Source organism: Xyrauchen texanus, chromosome 44 (assembly GCF_025860055.1).
Source record: "Xyrauchen texanus isolate HMW12.3.18 chromosome 44, RBS_HiC_50CHRs, whole genome shotgun sequence".
NCBI lineage: Eukaryota > Metazoa > Chordata > Actinopteri > Cypriniformes > Catostomidae > Xyrauchen > Xyrauchen texanus.
Genome location: NC_068319.1, coordinates 24,007,096 through 24,032,041, shown reverse-complemented (window position 1 = coordinate 24,032,041; position 24,946 = coordinate 24,007,096). Strand labels below are relative to the sequence as shown.

The following is a 24,946-nucleotide window of genomic DNA, read 5'->3' as shown; positions in this document are numbered from 1 at the left end:
TGTTAATTTTTAAGAGCATAAAAATATAAAAGGAAAAAACAAAACCTTGCAAATAAGGCAAAATAAAGTACCTTCCAAAGCAATGCGACGGCAAGAGCCAGCAACAACAGACCACCAATAATGCTGCCCATAACAACACCAAGTGGAACGTCCCCTTTAGCTCCAGGTTTGCTCACTGTGACTTCAACCTGCAATGAAGCTTCAACTCATTAACAGAAAACTACACAACATCCTGTAAATGCTAAATAGACCTCTGGTAGGACCAAGAAATTATGTATGTTGTGACTTTCTATAATGATGTAATGAAAATATATTTTTTTGGATGTGTTTTGACCGTACCTGCAGGTGTTTCTGTTCAATGAACAGCAATTCTGGTTTAGACGTCTCTATTTCAGCTCTCACAGAGAGTAAGACAGACAGGAAATCAGCCTTCGAGAAGACAAATAAGATGGAGAGTTGTCAGCAAGGTATATTAGACCAATTCACTATTAATTAATGTCAATGGTTTTGAAATGAAATGCTAAACCAACATATACACAGTTGAGCCAAAACATTATGACCACTCACAGGTGAAGCGAATAATGTTGATCATCTCCTAACAAAGCCACATGTCAAGGTCTGGGTAGATTAGATGGTATGCGAACAATAAGTTCTCATAGTCAATGTGTTGAATGTAGGAGAAATGGGCAGGAGTAAACACCTGAGCGACTTTTTGACAAGGGCCAAATTGTTATGGCCAGACGACTGGGTCAGAGCATCTCTGAAACAGCAAGGCTTGTGGTGTGATCCTGGTCAGCGGTGGTAAGTACATACCAACAGTGGTCTGAGGAGGGACAAACTGGCAACGGGTAGATGGGCACCCAAGGCTCATTGATGCATAGGGGAATGAAGGCTATCCCGTCTGGTCCAGACCGACAGAAGTTCAACTGTGGCACAAGTCACTGAAAATTTTAATCATGGTTATGGTAGAAATGTGTCACAACACACAGTGTGTTGCAACCTGCTGCGTATGGGGCTGCATAGCCACAGACCGGTCGGTCAGACTGCCTATAATGACACCAGTCCACTGTCAAAAGTGCCACGGGAAGACGACAAGTGGGTGGAGGGAGTGTGATGCTCTGGGCAATATTCTGCTGGGAAATTCTGGGTTTTTTGTGGACGTCAATTTGACACATGCCACCTACCTAAACACCATTGCAGACCAGGTACACCGCTTCATGGCAATGGTATTCCCTGATAATGCACCCTGACACACTTTGCTGGGGAATGGTTTGAGGAACATGATGAAGAGTTCAAGGTGTTGCCCTGGCCTCCAAATTCCCCAGATCTCAATCCAATTGAGCATCTGTGGGATGTGTTGGACCAACAAGTCTGTTCCACAGTGGTTTCACCTCTCAACACGTGGAGTACTAACAGCATATTTGGAAGGTGGGGAAAACGTTTGGCTCATCTGTATATTGGAATAGTGTTTGAATTTCCACAAACTTTTGCACATTAGTAAAGCTGAGATGAGCTCACTTACCTTTGCAAAGGTAACATTCCATATTTTTGTAGTTACATTCACATAGTAATCATTCATCTCTTCTAAGTCCTTCAGGGAGCATTTCATTGACTGGCACAATGCAGTTTTACAGTTCTGTGGATGGTGAACAGATATTAAATACATTTACAGCTTCTGTTAGTGTTATTCTGACACAAGTTTAGTTTTTAGTTTTAATCGATGTAGATTTAATAGAAATCATTAATGCACAAACAACTATAACTGGGTTTCATAGTTTATTTGTATTTGTCTTTGTATATCTTGGCCAGTAATATTTCAGGAACAGTTCAGACAAACAGCCACAAGCACTGACCAGTTCTTTTGTTCCTCTAAAACTCTCCTCAGTTAATCTGAGTGAATAAGGTTTTTCACTGATCTTATATGGGTCAATCAGATTGTTGTCCACACAATATATTTTTTCAGCCTGTTGGAGAAACAACAACAATATTTGTAAATTTTTCAATCAAATCATTCCCACTCACACAGAAACTGCTTTCAGTCATATTTTCTGATATTTGGGCAACTGAATAATAAAAATAATAATAATTAATACAAAACCTTTTTTTAATTATATAAATATTTTTTAAATACAATGTTTTATTAATAATAATAATAAGAAGAAATACATACTACACTGAAAACCCTAATAAGTTGACTTTAATTAGAAGTAAACTTGTTTGCTCAATTGAATTGTAATTATGTTCACTTAACGTGGTGATCATAAAGAATAAACTGAACTATATAAGTTAAGGTAACTAGACGCAAGTAGACTTTCCTCAGATTTGTTGTTATTTCTACTTAATAATTGTAATTAAATGGACTCAAATTTAGGTCATACGATAACAGCTTAAATAAGGAAGATAATATCTGACTCTAGATCAATCGTTAAAAAAAACTTGTTTCTGGGGGGTCACGTGACATCATGCGAGAAGCAGACGTATAAGTGATGAGCTCTGCACACTTTGCTAGTTTTTAAATTATTTTCATGTTATAATCCGGTGACATTCAATACACCCAGTTACATATTTTTTCTTTGAGGTAACATGGCAAAGAATCTCTGCTCTGGAGACATTAAAAGACACTTACGTGGGGGCCTGAGTAGCTCAGTGGTAAAGACGCTGGCTACCACACCTGCAGTTAGCTAGGGATGGTAGAGACGGTAATGTCCATAAGAACGCCCTAAAATTCTCTTGATTCTGAGATAACCTTGGAGGAGCTTGGCAAGGTAATTAAGGCCTTACCTACAGGCAAGGCTCTGGGGCCAGATGGTTTGCCGCTGAATTTTTTTGATATTATGCTAAAGAATTGGCTCCACTTTTGTTAGAAGTTTATACAGAATCATTAAAGAACGGAAAGCTTCCCCCAACCATGACACAAGCCCGGATCAGTCTGATTCTTAAAAGGGATAAAGATCCAAGGGATTGTAAAAGTTACAGTCCAATTTCCCTGATTTAGCTAGATGTAAAAATATTGTCAAAACTTTTGGCTAACCGGTTAAGTAAAGTTATGACATCTCTTATACATATAGATCAGGTGGAGTTTATTCAGGGCCATAGCTCTTCTGATAACATTAGGCATTTCATCAATATCATGTGGTAAGTAGCGAATTATCAGTTTCCAGTTGCTGCCATCTCACTTGATGCCAAAAATGTGATTATCTTTTTAAGATTTTGGAAGTGTATGGGTTCGGGAGTACATTTATTGGTTGGATTAAGTTACTTTATAGACACCCTGTAGCAGTGGTACAAACAAATGGATTAATTTCAGATTATTTTACTCTGAATAGGGGCACTCGGCAGGGTTGCCATCTTTCCCATTATTGTTCTTTCTTGCCCTGGAACCATTAGCAGCCGCGATAAGGAGGATGATTTTCTAGGGATGATGGTGGGAAGTGTGGCGCATAAGCTTCTGCTTTACACATTACACTTTCTTATTTGTCTCTGACCCTACAAGATCTATGCCTTGCCTCCACAGAATTATTAATTCCTTTTCCAAGTTCTCAGGATACAAAGTCAGTTGGTCTAAATCCAAAGCTTTTTTTACAGATGTCCCCCTCTCTTATTTCAAGCAATTTGATAGCATAGCGAAGTCCTTTATTTGGAATGGTGAACGTCCCATACTACATTTCAACAAATTACATAGGCCAATTGACAAAGGTGGGCTAGGCCAACCCAAGATTTTGTTTTATTATTATGCATTCGGTCTCAGGCATTTGGCTCATTGGTGGCTTCCACCTGAGAGAGCCCCTCCCTGGTTTCTATTGAACAGGAAGTCCTTGCCCATATTTTGCCATTGCAAAGCCTTTCTATCAAACTAGAAAGTTAAGTCACACCCCGTTATTTCACAGTTGCATGTGATTGGGACAAGAGTGGCCAGAGTATTTAATTCAGACATTTTTTTAAATGTTGCCTCGAGCACATGGCTGAACGCCAAATGATGTATCCCCAAGTCCCCTTTTTGCTGGTCAGAGTGGATTAGCAGGGGGTTACTACACTTGGTGACCTATATGAGTGTGGAGTGTTAAGATCCTTTCAAAGTTTGGTTAAATATTTTGGGATTCCCAGATATCAGTTCAATAAGAATTTACAGCTGCGACACCTGCTCTGTACTATTAGGGAGTAGTTTACACCCCCCTAAAGCAGCAGATACTCTGGGAGTGGTGATTACTGCTTTTGGAAAAGGTCATGAGGAATAAGTGTATTACTCCCTGCTAATTCAGAGTCTGGGGACGGAACTTCAACTGCTCTTAAGAGAAAGTGGGAGAGAGATCTAGACTTGGTGTTGGAGGAGGGAGAGTGGGATAGGATTCTAAAAATGTCAAATCTGCATCTAGAGATGCAAGGGTTTGCCTTATGCAATTTAAGATTTTATATAGAGTCTACTGGAGCCCTCTAGATTGCATAGGCATGGTCTTAAAGGGCACCTATTATGGAATTTTGAAAATTACCTTTCATGTAGTGTGTAACATAGATTTAAGTGAACAAAAACATCCTGCAAAGTTTTATATATGAAAGTTCGCCGTAAAAAAAGTTATTGTCTCTCAAAAGTAGGAGTCGACTCTGAGTCAATTTAATGAATCGTTTTTCCAATGAGTCATTTTCCTTTTCGTTGTGACGTCTAGACGAAAAATGATCAAATTGGCCGCGCCCACTCATTGCGCGTGCAGACACCAGGGAAAACTTGAAAACATCATGTCGACAACAAGACGCTGTGTTCTGAAGTGCATATCAAAAGCGACCTTTTTTTCACTGCCCAGGGACGAGCATGTGCAGAATCAGTGGCTAGAGTTTATATTTACAACTATACCACACAAGTATAACCCGAACCTTGTGCTGTGTTCGCATCATTTTAATGACGATTGCTTTACGAACATGAATGCTTTCAAGTGTGGATTCGCGAGCCGGTTGATACTGAAGGAAGGTTCAGTACCAAGTTTATTTGGATCAGCTTCCTCCTCCGAATCACAACCTGTAAGTATTATTAATAATTGTTGCTTTTATGTGTTTTTTAGCATGCTTAATAAGTATTTGTGTGTGTTGTGTAAGTTACGCTCAGCGCAGCTTCTAGGTCTCCAATGTCAATTTTTTGGAAATATGTGAAATGTTTGTCGATGTTATTGGAGTTGTCATAAAGAATAGAGCAATAACTTGTAGTAATGCAGTGCTTTATCAATATGTTTATGCGTTGGGCTAACGCAAACAATAACTGATAGGGTGTTTACCACCGAACTTTGGGCTATGATCGCTAACATAAATCAACTCAAATTCCTTCTCTGATTTAGATTTTTTTACTACAAAGCGGTGTTGGGCGTTCCGTTTCCGACAATCTCTGCACAGAGTATACCAATCACAACTGACTGGGCCATCTGACCAATCACAGCAGATTAGCGTCACGCAAAGGAGGGGTTTTTGGAAAAATGAGTCGTTGAACGAATCATTTGGGAGTCGGTGAGCAAATCAGGTAAACATAAATGCATATTATAAGACAACAAAAGTGTTTTTTGTCATTGCATGCATGTAAAACTGTTGTTGGGGACTCCCAAAACAATATTAGGAACATTTGAAATGCCATAATAGGTGCCCTTTAAAGACACACCCACCTGCTGGCGATGTCAATCAGAATATGGAGACACAACCCAAGTCTTTTGGGTTCAGAGTCAAGAATTTTGGTTGAGGATTCAGTTTTTATGTGCAAGGTTTTGGCATCTACATTTTTTATTTTGCCCCAGACTCTGTATTTTAGGAGATGGGTCATTAATTTGGAGAATAAACATGTGAAAAACTGGGTCCTAACTAGTATTATGATTGCCAGACAGATTATTTTAAGGAGTTGGATGTCGGCTGGAGCGCCCCCATTTCAGTAGTGGTGTTCAGAGATGGCCAGAGAGGCAGCTTTTGAAGAGGGGGTATCCAGAAAACTGGGGCGTCTAGACCTTTTTGTGGAGAAATGGGGCAAATATCTTTCTTTTTTGGAGGGCTCTAAGAGAGGGACAGTGGAGAGAGATGTACTGGATGTGTGTGATTAGTATATATATATATATATATATATATATATATATATATATATATATATATATATATATTAGTTTTTTTCATTTTATTTTTGTTTGTTTGTTTGTTTGTGTGTCTATAATTATGTGACCACTGGGGTGTTGTTGGGGGTCGGGTTGGGGATGTGTGGGGGGTGGTGGGGTAGTGAGGGTTAAATATTGATTCTGTATGTATACGTTTTGCTGCTCTTTATTTAATAGATGAATAAAAAGTATTTCTTCACAGAAACGCATAGACACCTGTACTTCAGGACTGAGATAGTGTTAACAGGGTCTAACTTGACCAAGGGGACACATATCCCTCTAATGGTGACATCACATGAAACAAAAAATAAATAAAAACTCAATTTGCAATACAACTAAATAAATACTACAAAAGAGCTAAAACCTTTATGAATTTATATGCCACTATTTTGACCAAGGAAACATAATAAAATAAACACAAGGCTTCATGATTATTCCCCATAGCCTCAATTTCGTACTAAATAGTTTGAGATATTTACATGTAACATCTTTAGTCTATTTATTTTTTTTATATAAATAATTTCAAGGAACATATATATTTGAGTTATTAGCACAAAACTTGACATTTCAAGTAATGTATATATAAGACAACTTTATTTTTCCAGTAATGATAACATTAGGGTTTACAGTGTACTACTACTTCTACTACTGATAATAATATAATTATTTGTATAGCGCTAAAGTGCTTCACAAAAAAAAAAAAAAAAAAAAACTTTAAGTAACTGATATATAAGTAACTATATATCTATATATAAAAAACAATATGAATCAAGTAAGAAAGTTTCAAATAAATAACATGTCAAATAAAGTGTGTGGGTAACACTATACAATAAGGTTCCATTTGAAAACATTAGTTAACAACATTAGTTAACATGAGCTAACAATTAACAATACTTTTACAGTATTTATTAAACTATATAGTAATCAGTTTTTAAAATCAAAAGTTGTATATTTTAACATTAGTTAATGCACTATGAACTAACAAGAACTAACAATGAACAATTGTATTTTTATAGCTTTGACAAAGATTAATAAATGTTGTAAAAACATTGTTTATTGTTAGTTCATGATATCTAATGCATTAACTAATGTTAACGAATGGAACCTTACTGTAAAGTGTCACCAATGTGGGTAAATACTATAATATATCCCCATCTGTTAAATGACTAAATGTAAAGGTAAGGTAATGATGCACAGATACTCACAGGTGACTTTCTAACCGAGGTCACATACAGGAGGGGGTTTCCTGCTTTAGTGCTGTTTGGCAGTGAGACAGTGAGGTAAACAAGACTGACAGGAATTGTTCCAGTAGAAACCTGCAGAAATAAATACACTCAAGGTACATAACAGATCTCAAAAAAGCAAGTGGGTAGAACATCAATTGTAAATTGCAGGTTGGAACACTCTGGTGTGTTTAGAGGTGTTGCCACATATGGAGAAAAAGAAATCATATGGTTGTCGCTTTAATGTATCCCTTTTGCAAAATCCTAAATTCCAACAAATGCTAAAGCTGAAATCAATGTCCATATGGAGACCAACTGGTCCTCAGTATCCTCTGTGGGCGTGGCTTGAGAGGCACTTAGGCAGCTCTTAGGGGTCGGATCATAAAGTATGCCTCATTCACCAAAAAATCCAAAGCACAAGAACGCGTGGAATTGGAAGGGAATATTAAAAGTGCCGAGGCAGAGCTGAAGAGCCGAATGTTGTTGAATGGCCTGATTGAAATACAGATATAATGCTATTTTGTCGCAAATGGTGGAGTTTTGGCTACTCAGAGCAGATATATTCTGGTTTCACACTCACTTGATTCTATCGAACCTCGGTCCATTTGCGTTCATCTTACGGCATCACAAACACGCATGGTGAACACATTGCGACTCATCATGCTTTTTGTTTTTTTGTTATTTTGGTGCTATTATGCACAGAAAAGTGAACGACAACTGCGTATAAGTGCGTTTGCTGGCGTAACTCATCAGATGTCCAGGGGAAGGCGGCTTGCTGCTGCTCGCATACGCTGTTTTTTTTGAGGAGACAGCTGATTGCAAGGAATTAATTTGCATCTTCGTTTACACAACATGTTTACTCACGCTCGTGTCCAAGGTGAATTTATCGCCATTGTCATCTCCTATTATACCTTATATTTATAACCTATAATAGTATTTATATATAGTATTTATAAGGTGTATAGATAGTTAGACAGACAGACAGACAGTATTTATAGTGTTGATTGTACTTGTATGTCTTTGTGGTGTCATTACATTTTTGGGACTTTCAGGAATGTGTAGATCTTCGGGTGTTATCGAAACTAATAATGTCGTCATCAGCTAAAATGCATGTACAGGTTACTTTATTTCCTGAATGAATGCACACCCGAGTCCAAGTTGCTTTCATAATCACGCGAATCGTGCTACAGTTCCATTGCAACCGAACTCAGACCACCTCCTACAGGTAGTCTTCGGTTCGGTTCCGCACACCCCGATCAGCATGACAGCTTTCACATTACCAATTTTTCATGTGAACCGTGCTCTGTTTCGAACTAAACTGCTGGTGTGAAAGCACCCTTAGCAAGTAAAGACGCTGACTACCACCCCTGGAGTCATGAGTTTGAATCCAGGGTGTGCTGATTGACTCCAGCCAGGCCTTCTAAGCAACCAAATGAGTTGTGCATGGATTCCCTGGAGAACAGCATGAAGCCTCCACACGTGCTCTCCATGTTAACAAGCTCAAAAAGCCACGTGAAAAGATGTGCGGGTTGACGGTCTCAGACACGGAGGCAACTGTCTTTAGAAACTTTTAGAAAAGAGAGTATGGGAGAAAGATCTAAACTTGGTATTGGAGGAGGGAGTGTGGGCTAGGATTCTAAAAAACGTCTACATATGAAGTCTACATCTAGAGATGCGAGGGTACACCAGATGCAATTTAAGATTTTACATCAATTCTATTGGACCTCCCTCTAGATTGTATAAGCTTGGTCTTAAAGACACACCCACCTGCTGGCGAGACCAATCAGAAGATGGGAACACGACCCATGTTTTTTGGTGGTGTGTTAAGATCCAAGAATTTAGTTGAGGGTTCAGAGTATTTTGTGTGACATATTGGGCACTCAAATTTCATTTTCCCCAGACTCTGTATTTTACGTGACAGGGCTGTCATTAGTATAGGGGATAAATACATAAAGAATTGGGTCCTGGCCAGTGTTATGATCAGCAGACGGGTTGTTCTTAGGGGATGGAAGTCAGCTGGAGCACCCTCTTTTCGAGAGAGTTTAATTTTTATATATTTTGACTCCACATTTCTGTTATGTTAATTTAATTTGTTTAATTGAATAAATACAAATTTATAATAATAATAATAAAAAAAACAATAGGTGGTGTAGTGAACAACCTGATGTATTCCTAACCTTATCCCAAAGACATGACTCACCTTCAGATTGAAGTTAAAATCTGGGCCAATGTCCTTGTAGGTCATCATTGTGGTTGCAACATCATCCTCTTTTTCAAGTAAATAAACATTTAAATTTGCTTCTCTGAAAAAAGAGAAAAAAATATAACGATGGTATTTTTAGAGGAATTGTAATTATGTAAAATATTTATATATATATATATAAATATATATATAAATAAGTGTAAATACATTATAAATAATATATTTTAGAAAATGTTAAATTTATTTAAAATTAATATTTTATTAAATATATTAAGTAACTATGTTATTTAGCAATTGCTTTTAAAAGTAAAGTACAATGAACTGTTGATTTCTTATACAGAACAGCATTATAACACAATTGCAGAATTTACACAATTTTTAAAAGCAGGTTATTGAAGGAAATTACATTTAAAATAATAGTTCACAGAAAAAGGAAAATGATTTCAACATTTACTCACCCTCATGCAACCCAGATATGTATGACATTCTTTTTTCTGCAGAAAATACAAACAAAGATTTTTAGAAGAATATCTCCACTCTGTAGGTCTATACAATGCAAGTCAACAGGGTCCAAAAATGTGGAGCTCCAGAAAGCACATAAAGGCACCATAATAATAATCCATAAGACTGCAGTGGTCTTCTGAAGTGATCCAATCGGTTTTAGATGAGAACAGACCAAAATGTAACTTCTTTTTCCCAAAAAATCTTGACATCAGCAGTCTCCTTAACAATCATGATTTCAAGCTCGATTACATTTCCTAGCAGCATCTATCGCCCTGCGCATGCGTCAAACACTAGGAAGTCTAATTGAGCTTGAAATCATGATCATGCCTATAGACTGCAATGACAACAATGTACAGTAATATATATATATACATACATAAGGAAGTCTAATCCAGCTTTACTAATATATATATATAGTCTGTTCTCACCCAAAACCAACTGAAATGCTTCTGAAGACATAGATTAAAACACTGAACTCGTATGGATACATTTTTTTTGCCTTTATAAGCTTTCTGGACCTTCACAGTTTTGGTCACCATTCACTTTCATTGTATGGACCTACAGAGCTGAGATATTCCACTAAAAATCTTTGTTTGTGTTCAGCAGAAGAAAGTCATACACATCTGGGATGGGATAAAGGTGAATATATTATGAGAGAATTTTCATTCAATTTTCTGTGAAATGTTCCTTTAATAAAGCAGTGTGGCATTATATGACCTGCTAAGGATGATCTCAGAGTTGTATTGGACAGGAATGGAGACATGGATTTTATTATCAGCAGGAGTTTCTTCTGTGCTGTCACTGTGGTGAAAATTAGTCATAGAAACATTGGTTAAAATTTACATTTAAAATTCCCTTACACCAAATAAAACCTTACAAAAATCTTATACCACTATCTCATTGACACCTGCCACTGAATGCATTGTAATACTGTTTTTGTAGTCTTGAGGGATTGTCACATGTTTGTAATTGCTTTAGAAAGAAAGACACAACATAGAAATGTAACTACAAAGTGTCACTGTCTAAGGATTTACTTGGGTAGTTCGGTTTAGTTTTACCTTAAGGCTTCAAAGACAACTTTGGCATCTTTTTGTTGCTGATTTAAGTTAAAGTCAAAGTTGATCACAAATGTAACCTGTGGGGAAATAAATGAAAACATTAGACTCTGTCAGTCAGATATACACAGACATAAACACACACAGTACTCATCATTGTCTTACCGATTGGTCCATTCTCAGGACTGGATAACTCACTTGGCAAATGAGTGTATCAGATTCTTTCATCAAAGTGCACTTTACCTCTGTTCCTTCAATCTGTAATTAAGTTGTGAACACACATAATATATACAGTAATATCTCCCTAATCTTAATATAATTTAATGGAAATGTACAAATAGTTAAATATTAGTAAATTAAAGATGCTGTAAGTGATTTTTTATTAAATGACATGCAGAAAACATCCCTATTACCTATTAATATCACACTCTCCCTGTAACAGTCCTTGGCTTGGTAAACAGTGATGAAAATATGTCTGCGGGCTGTGGTGTTTAGCCAATCAGAAGACTTTCTGACTGATCATTGTGCATGTTTTAAGTGAAGCTTATATAAGTTATGGTACGGTGTCCTGCTTCCGTGAAACACTCAAGGGGACCATCCGCCCCTTTATCTGTTCCAACACAACGGTCTCTAGTGTGTTTGTGTTTGGAGTGCAGGGTTTTGGAAGGAGGGGCCATGGTTAATTTAATGCCAAGTCTGGAGGAAGTTCCTGAATGGCTACAATTGCTTACAGTACCTTTAAGTTACTTTAACAATAAGATTGATTGAATTCAATTTTGACTGATGAAATGATGAATTGTTTGGATGTGTTATAATATACCAGTGGTATAACAGAAGCATAGAACAGGTTACTGGAGTAGCTGGCAGACACTCTTGCATTGTAGGCATTTTCCTTTCTGTTCATTACTGTCACAGTGAAAGAGAGTCTTCTTTTGTTTTGGCTGACCACTAGTGGAGTTTTGCTGGAAAGATAAACAAAAAAAACATATTAGAGTTTATACTGTATATAGCAAAACACAGACAGTGTTGAACCAACATGATCACATGGCAAATCAATGTATTCATTCTAAATGTTTTACCACACATATCTGGAACAAATTCTGAATTCTGACAGAATTCTGACAAGCGTCAACATGCGGCAAATAATCACAACCCGAAAATAATTTGCACTTTGCCTTTGACGTCACATCCCTTTTGATCTGCTAAAGAGGTACTACTTTTAGCAAAAAAGTAAATGAAAGAATGCAGATTTGATCTCAGTACTGCCATTTTGTGCAAGATGACTACGTTGGATGATGTTATGTTGGCATTTGGGGGTAAACTTCATGGAGAAGAGTTGAGCTTGAGCAAACAATGAGGATAGATAGATGTCATACATTAAATTGATTGATATTTTGTTGGGTTTACACAATTCAACTTGGTTCTTTTAAGTGTTTATGTTAAGATTGCATAGTTCTTTTAAGTTAACAACACTAATGTCAAACACGTGGAACCAATGTTTGAATCATGTTTAGCCAAATAGCTTTTTTGTGTGTGTGTGAGATCAGTCTGGTTGAAAATGTCAGTTGTAAAAAAAACCCTGAAGAAGGTGTACACAACAGTCTTCAAAGACAAAGGACAACTGGCTCTAACAAGGACAGAAAGAGATGTGGAAGGCCAGATGTACAACTAAACAAGAGGATAAGTACATCAGAGTCTCTAGTTTGAGAAATAGACACATCAGATCTCCTCAGCTGACAGCTGACAGCTTCATTGAATTCTACCCGCTCAACACCAGTTTCATGTACAACAGTAAAGAGAAGACTCAGGGGTGCAGGACTTATGGGAAGAATTGCAAAGAAAAAGACACTTTAGAAACAGAAAATAAAAAAAGGTTAGAGTGGGCAAAAAAACACAGACATAGGTTATGGCTCTTAAATCCATTGAGCATTTATGGGATCAGCTAGACTGTAAAGTGCATAAGAAGAGCCAGACAAGACAGCCACATATATGGCAAGTGCTACAGGAAGTGTGGGGTGAAATGTCACATGAGTATCTGGACAAACTGACAGCTAGAATGCCAAGGACCTGCAAAGCTGTCATTGCTGCACATGGAAGTTTTTTTTTTATTGTAATAGTAATTTTTCACATTATTTGTGTCCTGACTATACATTGTGATTAGTTGAATGCCACTTTGGTGAATAAAAGTACCAATTTCTTTCCATAAGAGCAAAATATGTATATTCTTTCCAAGCATTTGGCTGCCAGTGTAATACCGATCATCCACAATATTAAAACCACCTGCCTAATATTGTGTAGGTCCTCCTCGTGCCGCCAAAACAGTACCAACCCGCATCTCAGAATAGCATTCTGAGATGATATCCTTCTCACTACAATTGTACAAAGTGGTTATCAGCGTTACCGTAGACTTTGTCAGTTCAAACCAGTCTGGCCATTCTCTGTTGACCTCTGTCATCAACAAGGAGTTAACATCCGAAGAACTGCCCTTTGCTGGATGTTTTTAGTACCATTCTGAGTAAACACTAGAGACTTTTGTGTGTGAAAATCCCAGGAGATCAGCAGTTACAGAAATACTCAAACCAGCCCATCTGGCACCAACAATCATCCATGCGATTATCCAATCAGCCATTCGTGTGGCAGCAGTGCAGTGCATAAAATCATGCAAATATGGGTCAGGAGCTTCAGTTAATGTTCACATCAACCATCAGCATGGGGAACAAAAGTGATCTCAGCGATTTGGACCGTGGCATGATTGTTGGTACCAGATGGGTTGGAGCTGTCCATGGTGCTAGAGCAGCCAGACAGCGGCGAGATTTGCCAACACACATGCGCCCCTGGCGCCAGGCGTGCCACCAGCGCTGGAGAGGTCTCATGTAAAAGACATAACAGTGCGATGGCAGATGCTTTTCGGCCAGTTTGACATTGCTATTTACATAGCCTGGGCCTCAAAATAGTAAATTCCTGTGCTTGCACAACAGAGCCTCTGATCGGGTCAATAAAAGCCCATCATAAAGGTAGTTAAAAATGTGCATACCACTCAGCTTCAACGGAGCGAGTGCTGCATCGATACACTTCGAGAGTGTGGTGAGCCAAGGACAGGACTCTGAATTAATAAGCTGATCCCTTGAATGTGAATCTCAAAACAGCCTGAGACAAGGTGCAACTCGTACATGAAAGTACATGTTTGCGTCTCTTGCAACAAGCGCTTTCTCTTTTGTGTGGGAACATTGGTTGTGTGTACACAACACGCAGAAACACATCTGTGTATCATCTCAGTGACCTACAGTGGGGAATGAGCTATGAATGTGTTAGTCTCAATATTTGCGATTAGCACATTTCTGATTTTTATGAAAACGTATTTTATGTGAACGCAATACACAGAAAAGGCCTGCGTGAAGTCTCCTGGTGAATACCTGCGGGGAGGGGAAGCGAACAGCGTGTAAATGTGCGTGTGTTGAGCATGTGCAGTACGCATATGCAACAGGCATGTTCTCTATTGTGTGATAACATTGTTTATGTGAACACAACAAAAAAGAACACACTTGTCTATCATCCCGGAATACCCAGCGAGGATGAGCAGTGTATGAATGTGGCATCTCACAGTGAGTCGATTTCTGTTTCTTGTGAGATCATTCTCTATTTGAACACAACACAGAAAGTATTCAATAGCCCGGCTGTCTTTGCAGAGCCGGAGCAGAGGGGGCGGTGTTCTCCTCCAGTCACTGGTGACTTTTTGTTAGCTGTAGTGCCATCTTGAGGCAACCAAGAAATTTTGTATCAAATACTCTAAGGCCAACACTTAATGAGCCGAATTAAAAATGCAAGTTGGATCTCCAGGAAGAATGCCGCTGCCCTTTGAGACCTTTGACAGTGCCTGGATTGCAGGACCATTCATCCAGGCAAGATATTTCTGGCTTGACTGGAGGAGACCACTGTAAACTGAGCTCCTCAACCACCCGCGCGGGGATGCGAATCAACTAATCAGTGGCATACACATGCTCCTCACCCTCACTAAGGGAATGGATGGCCACATCCTCCGTGGACCACTCACTCATATTTGATGCTGCGTGGCACATGACGTCATCCCCATCATCAGAACAGGCAACACGATAAGGCCGTGCACTCTGATAGAGGGCTTGAGCCAATCATGCATATACTGTACTGGCGCAGATGCTACATTGGAAGATCGAGGGGATCACAGGGCTTTTGCTGGCATGGGATCTTTCTTGACTTCATCCACCTCAACTTTATGGCCCTGCCGTGCCTCCCTGTGTGAACCCTTTGTGATCTAACACAGAGGAGTCAAGTGGGAGTGCATGGGTGGCAGGATCGTCCCTCAGAACAAGGGCGATCCTTGAGCAGAGCATCCGGAGGCTCATGCCCAAACAGTGAGGGCAGTCTGTCTCTATGAGAGCCACTTCATCTTTGGTGCGGCCCAGGCAACGAACGCAACTCTTCTTGCATGCGAAACACTTGCAGAACAACATCTTGAAAAAGATGCGTTGTATGCAAGAGGATCTTTATGTGATACATCAACATGTTAATATGTATATATGAAAAGGGGAAGCGTGGGTGTCTCTGTGAAACATTGTGTTGTTCAATGGCGAGCATCTGAAGTGAAGACTCCACTCACAGAGAAACGTCTTCAATGACAAGGTGGAGAGAAACTTCGCCGGAACACTGCAAGGGAGGGAAGAGTCTTCTCACTGCATGCACTGAGTGGTACAGGCAATGAGTCGTCATGTCCATGTCTGCAGAGAAGATCCCGTCTGCTGCAGAAGTTTATCTCAACAGCAATGCAAGGAGGGCTTTCAAGACAAGAGATGATGTTGCTGTTTTGAAGGAATGAAATTCTGAAGAAATGGTGTTCGCGTACCTGCTTATATAGGCCAACTGCATGCCTAAAGGGGCGGGGCTCAAATGCCATTGCCAATCTCAGGATTGCCGTTATTGTGCAAAGGCTTCAACTTAGTTGTCAAAAGGAATTACCCATAGCGATTCTCGCAATGTTGAGTGAACTGAATCGAAAGGGAACATCTTTGTTTACATAAAGGCAGCGCAGTGAGTGCAACTGACACCGTCTCGGACCGCCAAGAGCTGTGTGCACAGGACGCACACGCTGCAGTGCCAGCTCCCACTTGACATCATATCCTGATCCCTTGCATTAAGGGCACTACACTTCATGTTCTATTCACTTCCATTCAAATGCATCTGAATGCGACAGACCGGAAATGCAAGCACATGCGAAGAAAGTTCGTACAACGCTGAATACCAAAGTTCAAGCTTGATAGGGGTTGTGTCTTATCTAAGTTGCACAGCAATGAGGATCACTCGTACAACATTATTTTAAATTGTCTGTTTTGATGAACAGTCAGTTTTGATGCTCAATTCAAGCACTTAAATAAATATTTCACATAATAAATGTCATAACTTTAGCTTATAGTCTGCTACTTTCGGTCAGGAGATTTTGTTATGTCACTGGACAAGTACATCAATCAGCTCAGTTGTTAAGAGTTTGACTGGGTGGTCTAGTGGTAACTTTATATTTTAATAAAAAAAGATTACATCCGGGGGGTGGGGTGGGGCTGCCCATGTTGCCTTTGCCTAAATCCGCCACAGCCTACACCGACTTCTACCCCTAATTCTTATACTAACCTTCTCTTACAAAAATTAACCATGGTTTAAATACAGTAACCATGGTATTTTACCATATTACTGTATTAACACCATAGTTAATTGTATTATGAGCAAAAAACATGGTTTCTACAGTGGCAAATTCTCAGGGCCAGCAAAGCCTTCTCTGCAGGCCTAACATGCCAAATAAATAAATATTTTTCATCCTTTTCAATCACCTTTTTGCCTGTGTATTTTTAATCACTTTCCACTCTTAATTAATCTAAAAACTAAAAGTTTATCCATTTAGAATTTATTCCTTGATGCTTACAAGCAAAGTGTGATAACATGTTCACAAATCACATGCCCCTCAGGCCTTCAGAATTTCTACAGAATCTCTCAACAGTGCAAATGAATGAGCAACTAAAGTCAGAGTGTCAGATTCATCAGCCAATCAGATTGATTTATTTGTTCTTGGTGGTTGTGATCTTTAGGGTATGTCCTGGTCGAGGCCTTCTAGATGGCCTTGAGTGACGCAATCACGCTTTAAGTGATGCACGTAATTCATGAGCGAAAAGTGTAAGACCAAGCTGTCAGACGAGTTGGCTGTCATCACCACTGAGAAAGAGATTATTATGGATTAAAAAACATGAGATGTTCTGCATGAGGGTGTGAATGCTTAATTTATTAAACAGGAAAGGAGGACTGATTTTCACTTCAAGCAAATTGGTAAGTGGTTTTTGCATTGTTATAGAAACATCAGGTGTTTTTCTAAGCTGCTGGAGTATTCATTGTTGGATCAAGTTTTGAAAAGTAGTGCTGCGTTACATTTAACTCAGAAAGTCGGATTTTACAACTTCATACTAGGAAAAGTGCAATGGAATGCATCTTTAAGTCAGAATTCCAACTTGTAGGTTTGTGCAGAAATTCTCAACTCAAGTTCTGGCTTTGTGCGTGGACGTGTTTTTAAAATGTCAATTGGTATTACTAGTTAGCTGTGAAATAATGTATGATGCCCAAAGGCATAGGGTGTCTTATTCATTGTGAAACTGTTTTTTCTTAATGGCATGAATCACACTGAAGGCCTTGACTTTAAATGCACACCGCTGGGTTACTACAATATTACTTTGGTAAAACCAAGGTTAATTTCACCCGGATCAAACCTTTCTCTAAACTCTTGAATTACATTCATTGTGACCAAATCACTGTGAGGAAATCAACCTTTATATTCATTTTATTAATTATTATAAGTAGTATTCAAGAAAATTATTAAGAGTAGAGACAGGGAACAGGATGGAGAAAACTGGGTCAAAAGGAGGATAAGAACCTAGATCATCCACATGGAAAAAGCACATTCACACCATCTTATCACACCAAGCCATTGCAGTGACACTCAAGGAATGGTTTGTCTTTAATTTCTTTGTTTCCACCAGACTATTTTAGTGCAAATAGCCGCAATGTGTGGCAGGAATTTATGCCTAGTGCAAACAGTCACTTCATGATATTATTAATAATAATAATAATGTTGTTATTTATATTATTGAAATTTTTAATGCTCTCCATCATTAATACGCTGATATGCGAGCGCAAAAAGCACAGGTGAAAGCATCATAACAAAATGTGCATATGCGAGAACGTGACGAGAGAGGGATTCCTTCTAGACATGACCCTTGGTGAACTCTGAACCATGAATTTGTATGACAAGAGGAAGCGTGACCAATAGAAGATCAAAATATCACACGCTGACCTCTTGGCTCAATACAAAGAATACATATTACTTACACCAGAAGTCCTCCCGCGTGACATCATATCCTGGTCCCTTGCGTTGTGCGAAAGACATTTGCGTGCTCAACGACTATTGTGACCGGCCATTTAAAGAGAAATTTTGCACATTCACTTAGCAGGTCCTCTTGCGTGTATTGCCACAACATTTGTGAATGTGTGAAAGTGAATGAGATTTGAGAACGGGGCAGTCTTCCACACCCCCCTTATTATACCGCTGTGCCCACACATTTTGCCTCACACTTTGACAACACCTGCTTGAAAGAGACTTTGGGTGTGTCCCCAATATGAAACAAAGAATTTGCATCATCTATGCCAATGTCATGGATTCAATTCCCAGGGAACATAGATTCATTTATTATCTTTTGTATATTAATCTGTTTAAGTCATATGGTTCTAGGAATCTTACCCAATCCCCTCTTCGCTCTCCACACTCAGTACCAAGTCACTGAAGCAAACTTCATCTGGGCCACAGTCCTTTGAGAATGGGATCTGAACCAAACAAAACCCCAGATAAACAAACAGTGAACAACTAGGATTTAGGACCAGTTTCCAGAATAAAAATAATGCCTTGTTCTTGTTAATTTTCAATTTTAAATAATTTTCAGTTCAGGGCTAAGCTTAACACTTGAACATCACACTGACCCACAGAACCAAAAAACTCAGTTACTTCTAGCGACACTCACAAAAAACAGCCACACATTAGGGCTGAAGATGTCTAGAACGGGGTTGGCATCTGGATGACTAAGAAAAATGTCCACACGCAGAGCAATCGAGTTGACCAAGTCAGGGGTCTCCTGCACATAGACGTCATGCTCTTCACATGTGTCCTTTACATCAACGCTGAGGTCTTTCTGGATGACTCGATCAGAGTTGCTGAAATAACCTCTAGAGCTTACTCGAGAAGACTGCAAATCAGCATCCAGGGTCAGGTTGTACTTAATGTCTGTTTTAATAGAAGAAAGAACTTTTTTGCCTTATGCACCACCATAACTCAAGTGCCACTTGCAAAGGAATAAAAAGGTGCAGAATATTACAGTGATGTCTTTCTTCTGTGGAACAAAAAAGCAGTTTATATTGACTCAACTAAAAGCTTAAAAAAGGGCCCAATGTGTCATAATAGTACATGTTACTTGTCTTCTGAAGGCATACAATTTTGAACTTGAGTGTAAAGCGAAAGCAAATTGCTGTTTTGACTTTACCTTTTCACTTAAGAACATGCAAAGGAGAGCTATGGTGGGATTAAGTATTTTCACAGTAAAATAAGGTACATTTCGGCTTGTTTCTCACCAAAACCATATAAAATCTTCAGAAGACTTGGAATATGACGCATGAGTCAAATCGACTTTTTTAATGACACTTTTGGGTCCTGTTTTAAGCCTTAAATTGATTCAATTTGAACTGCTATTATATTGAAATTGGCAAAAGGGACAAAAACGTACAAAAAAAGTTTTTGCCCAATTCCCACTACTTAGCAGGTCCTCATGGTGGTGTGGTTACTCACCTCAATTTGGGCGGCGGAGGACGAGTCTCAGTTTCCTCCGCTTCTGAGACCGTCAAGCCATGCATCTTATCACGTGACTCGTTGTGCATGACACCATGGAGACTCCGTATGTGGAGGCTCATGCAACTCTCCAGAATCCACGCACAACTTACCACGCATCACATTGAGAGGGAGAACCACTAAATGCAACCATGGGGAGGTTACCCCATGTGACTCTACCCTACCTAGCAACCAGGCCAATTTGGTTGCTTAGGAGACCTGGCTGGAGTCACTCAGCACACCCTGGATTCGAACTCATGACTTCAGGGGTGGTAGTCAGTGTCAATACTCGCTGAACTACCCAGGTCCCCAAAAGGGACATCCTTAAAGAAATCATATGGGTTTGGAACGATATCAGAGTGAGTAAAGGATTTTTGGGTGAACTATCCCTTTAAAGATCAGAATCAGTAGTCTTACCCACTGGCCCCACTGGATTTGTCGGTCTGAATGTTGCACTGAAACAGACTTTAGCTTTGAAGCAAGATACCTGTCGTCCACCGTAGCGACAGGGTTTACTCAGAATATTGATCTTATCAGGGGTGAAGGAAACCTTTGCTGTGACAACTGCAATTCCTCTGCTCCTAAAACCACACACATTATATAACCAGAGAGATCAAGAATGCATCAATTAAAGCTTAACTGTTCAATTGATTTATAGGTTTTGGAACAAACAGAACAGTCACACAGTAAGTTGATGCTTAGAGAATCATTGCGGTGAAAAATAGGAACCAAAGGACAGCTGAAGCAATCATTTCTTTGGCCACAAACAGATCCAAATATCCCACCATGACTGAGGCAATGGATGCAGCTGTTCAGCTCCTGACTCAGTTGTTGAAGGTGGGCAGTACATTTATTATTGCAAATTAGTATGGTATCTCATTACATTGTACAATTTAACTGGGCTTTTTTACACCCCAACAGAGTATGAAAATCAATTGATACCCACAGTGAAATGGTGGCTAATGTGTCGAAATTCTCACCAGAGTTGGACCACCTTCCCAAAACCCCCAACAGACACATCTGGGACCGAGTCGCCATTCATATCCCCACTGCCATCTAGAGAACGCCCAAAGAACTTCAATCCTGGATCCAATTTCCATCCAAGAATTTTCTGAATTTGTAAGAACATTCAGAATTTGAATACTTGCAAATACATTTTTTGTGTGTGAAAGATTTCATTGTGTTTTGTTGTACCTGTGAGCTCTGCTTTCTGATGGTTTTTCTGTCTCCATAGTGGATATAAATGGCACCTTGGCCGTTGCCTTCCAATGGAGCTCCAACCACCACATCAGTGAAGCTGTCCAGGTTAAGATCTGGAACAGCAGTGATGGCCATGCCAAACTGAGCGTTCTTCTGAGAACCCTCCAAGAAACCCTGGTTACTCAAGGTACCCTGTAAAAAACAGACAATACTAGTACTACATGAGGGAAACAACATAAATAATGACAGAATATTTCTTTTTGGATGAATTATCCCTTTAAATAGAGTCCCATAGGTTGCGTCCGTAGTGTGTCTACGATGCCTTAAACTGCTGTCTCCAGAGGAAGCTCACTAAGTTTTGGAACTGACCCATGATGTGTTCTCTTTAAATAATCTCCAATGGACAAGAAAAAGAGAAGATGTGGATGAAGAAGAAGAAAAGGAGGAACCAGAAGTAGAAAATCATCACCTTGGTAATGGAGAACAGGTAGACTCTCCCTGTTTCAAACTTCTCTTCACTCATGAACATTGGAGCTCCAACCAGCAGCAGATCAGTAACACCATCAGAATCCACATCAACAGGACAGAGAACACTACCAAAATAAGACCCGATCTACAAAACGCAGACATGACAATTAGACCAACATTTTCAGTTCAGGACATATCTGTCTGATTAAAACAGCAAAGTCTACATAATTTTAACCTCCTACGACCCGGGTGTGACTGGGGTGTGCATTTTCCATTTCCGTTTTTGATTTGTAACTAGTAGAACCTAATAAACAGGCAAAATAATAATAATAATAGTAGTAATAATTTCTATAGTCAAAAATGTTCCTAAAAATTGATGCCTGCATATTTGAACATCGGACTAAGTTGTTAAACTTTAAATAAAATCAAGCTAGAGAAAGTCAGATAAAATAAAATGTTTATTATGTTTTCAGGAGTGTTTGTTACTCTTATTATGATGTTTTTGAGACGTTACAGATGTTACTGCTGATTTTCTGTAAAGCAGCTTTGGAACAATATGTATTGGGAAAAGCTCAAATAAAAACTTCACAAATAAAAATTATTTGAATTTATTTAAATTATATCACAATGTTTTTTTTTCCTACTTTGGCACAAAATCTCAATGTTTACTCTTTGCACTGTCAAAAGTGATAGCCAGTGCTGAAGCATTTTACTAATCATACATTAGCATAATTAATTAATTGCCAGCATCATCCTATCACTGCCAACCATGTTAAAATTAAATTATACAGTTTCAATTCTGAATCTGATTAGCATTGTCCAATGTCTTCCAAACATTTTGAGTGGTTCAAACATCATCTGCAGCCTGAAACTAAACTTTTTACAAGACGTTTGGTTTGAATACACTTGGCTTCATAGTTATAGGATGCTCTCTTGCTCCCTATTTAGTGAATGATTAATCTCCAGAGTGCTGTCTGCCTGCACAGTAAATATAGGATTTCTAATGAAAACCTTGTGCTATTGTCCACTATAGTGTACACTGTGTTTAGTAGCATGGGGCTACGCGATAAATTTTCAAATGACATATTGGATGAAACTAGAGACTCTTTTGACTCAAACAAGTTATAATGTAAAAACTTAATTACCAGATGTAGTTTTGTTGCCAAAAGTTAAACTCTGCTGTGATTGGCACAATATTGTGTTGTCACATACAATTTTGAACCCTTTACTAACAGCCCAAAGTGTCCTGAACTAAGATCAGATGGTTTAAATGAATTTAAATTATGAGTTGTGTATAGTGAAGCCAAAATACAACATCCATGCATGAGGACACGTGGTCCAACGATGTTAAAATTAGCCTTAGCCCATGGGCCACTCACAGCCCACTGACTGATTATCTGATGCATACTGCACATAAAAATGGCAAGAGCTGGCAGAAACCGCAGACTCCTCTCTGATTGGCTGACTATTAGACAACTTTCAGAAGTCGAGGTAAATCAGTCCACCTGGAAACGATGCTAATAAAACACAAATTCTCGCCTGAACACACGTGCCACTCTGAACGAGATTCTCTGATGCACTCATGAACGTGCAAACAGACATCAACATTTTCACTTAAAAAATGACTTATATTTCGGATTGTTTCTCACCAAAACGTATCCTATGCCTTCATAGGCCTTGGAATATGATGAATTAATGACATGGACTACTTGTATGATACTTTTGGGTCATTTTTTAAGCTTAAAGTGCCTCTGTATTGATCAAACGGACCATATATTCTATATTCTGCTTTCTTTTCTGATTAATGTTTGTGAAATAATCAGGTTTTTGTTTTTTGAAATTTTGATTACACACATTTCTACTCATTTTAGGTATTTTCTATTCAGCTGGTCACAGACTAACACTACCGTGTCAAAATTTGAATGAGTTTTCAATGCTGGTCTATTATTATGTTATCATCTATTTCAGAAGAAACAAAACCCTCCCTAAACTACAAGTAAAAACTAAACAAACTGGACCAGACTTTATGCTTTTAGTCAGAAGTCTGGTTACTGTATTTAAGACAATGGAGAACCCAGTGTACCTGCTCTCCTCGCTGTGAATCTACAATGACGGGTTGTCTCTGGATGTTGATGGTGTACACTATAACCTGTCCTTTATGAATGGAGCGAGGAGCACCGGCCACATACAATTCAGACGATCCATCATTCAAAGTGGTGACAGAATATCCTGAACATTCAACAGAGGAAATTAGTCAGATTCAGATAACCAAAAATTGTGAAACGCACTACATATCTGATCATCTGATAGTTGTTAAATCTTATTCATGTGACAAAACTTCTTAATAAAATAAAGTTCAAAGAAATTGTAGATTTGTGTATATCTAACAAAGGTTTTCTAGTTGTGCTGACAAAAAATGACCATAAGTTGAATTTACTTAAAAAACATGATACAAAAATGCAACACACACACACATATATATATTTTTAAAGTAAATCCAACACCTTTTTGCCATTGTAAGAGAAGTATGACAATCACCTTTGTTACATTTGTTGAATGAAATAAAAATGAACAGGTCTGTTAGTGATTAGGTGGATACAGATACTGCTGGCATACAGTAATGCTGACTCACCGAGTAAAGAACTGTGATATCTGTCCTCCAGGATTTTCTCAAAAGCACTTCTGGGGAAAATGTCTACTTTCTGAGAAGTTTGGTGAACAACAGTCCCAATCCAATTATAAGCTCCAGCTGCACCCAGTATTATCAAATCCTACAACCAAGAGGAATGATGTAAAGTACTAGCAGACATTTGGAACGTCCAGAAGAAAACTTTAAATGGAAATTCATTGCAGACACTTAGAGCCAGCACCTTATTTTTGGTCTGGTGTGCACTGAATCCCACTTGGGACATTTCCATTGTGAAATCCGCAACACCTTTTCCAACACCTAAAAAAAAAGGTGAAACAGAGGATGTCAGCAAACAAAACAAGAAAATTGTGATTCATACACTAGAAGTTTCTCAACAGACCACACATTTCTATTATGTTACTTTTAAAGTTACTTTGCCATTGTTTACTTATCCTCACATAGTTCAAAACCTGTACCGTTTTCTTTCTTCCATAGACGTAAGAGATCAGTCCGAATGTTGACGCATTTTTCCATACAATGAAAGTGACTGGTGACCAGCTCCAAAAATAACAAAATATCACCATAATAGTAGTCCATGCAACTTGTGTACTAT

General features: G+C 38.7%; 1 protein-coding gene across 1 annotated transcript in view; it reads right to left on the bottom strand.

The window, feature by feature from the left end:
• Positions 1-24,946, bottom strand: part of itga2.2 (integrin, alpha 2 (CD49B, alpha 2 subunit of VLA-2 receptor), tandem duplicate 2) — a 41,588-nt gene that overhangs the window by 165 nt on the left and 16,477 nt on the right. Inside the window, exons 10-28 of the mRNA XM_052117322.1 lie at positions 24,575-24,651; positions 24,337-24,475; positions 23,788-23,933; positions 21,706-21,849; positions 21,231-21,428; positions 21,017-21,147; positions 20,454-20,617; positions 19,180-19,439; positions 18,903-18,985; positions 11,919-12,060; positions 11,264-11,356; positions 11,102-11,178; positions 10,761-10,844; positions 9,537-9,639; positions 7,319-7,429; positions 1,854-1,964; positions 1,523-1,636; positions 340-429; positions 72-188 (exon numbers count right to left, since the gene is read on the bottom strand). Coding sequence (XP_051973282.1) covers positions 72-188; positions 340-429; positions 1,523-1,636; positions 1,854-1,964; positions 7,319-7,429; positions 9,537-9,639; positions 10,761-10,844; positions 11,102-11,178; positions 11,264-11,356; positions 11,919-12,060; positions 18,903-18,985; positions 19,180-19,439; positions 20,454-20,617; positions 21,017-21,147; positions 21,231-21,428; positions 21,706-21,849; positions 23,788-23,933; positions 24,337-24,475; positions 24,575-24,651 — 2,384 coding nt within the window. The remainder of the gene's footprint in view (positions 1-71; positions 189-339; positions 430-1,522; positions 1,637-1,853; positions 1,965-7,318; positions 7,430-9,536; positions 9,640-10,760; positions 10,845-11,101; positions 11,179-11,263; positions 11,357-11,918; positions 12,061-18,902; positions 18,986-19,179; positions 19,440-20,453; positions 20,618-21,016; positions 21,148-21,230; positions 21,429-21,705; positions 21,850-23,787; positions 23,934-24,336; positions 24,476-24,574; positions 24,652-24,946) is intronic.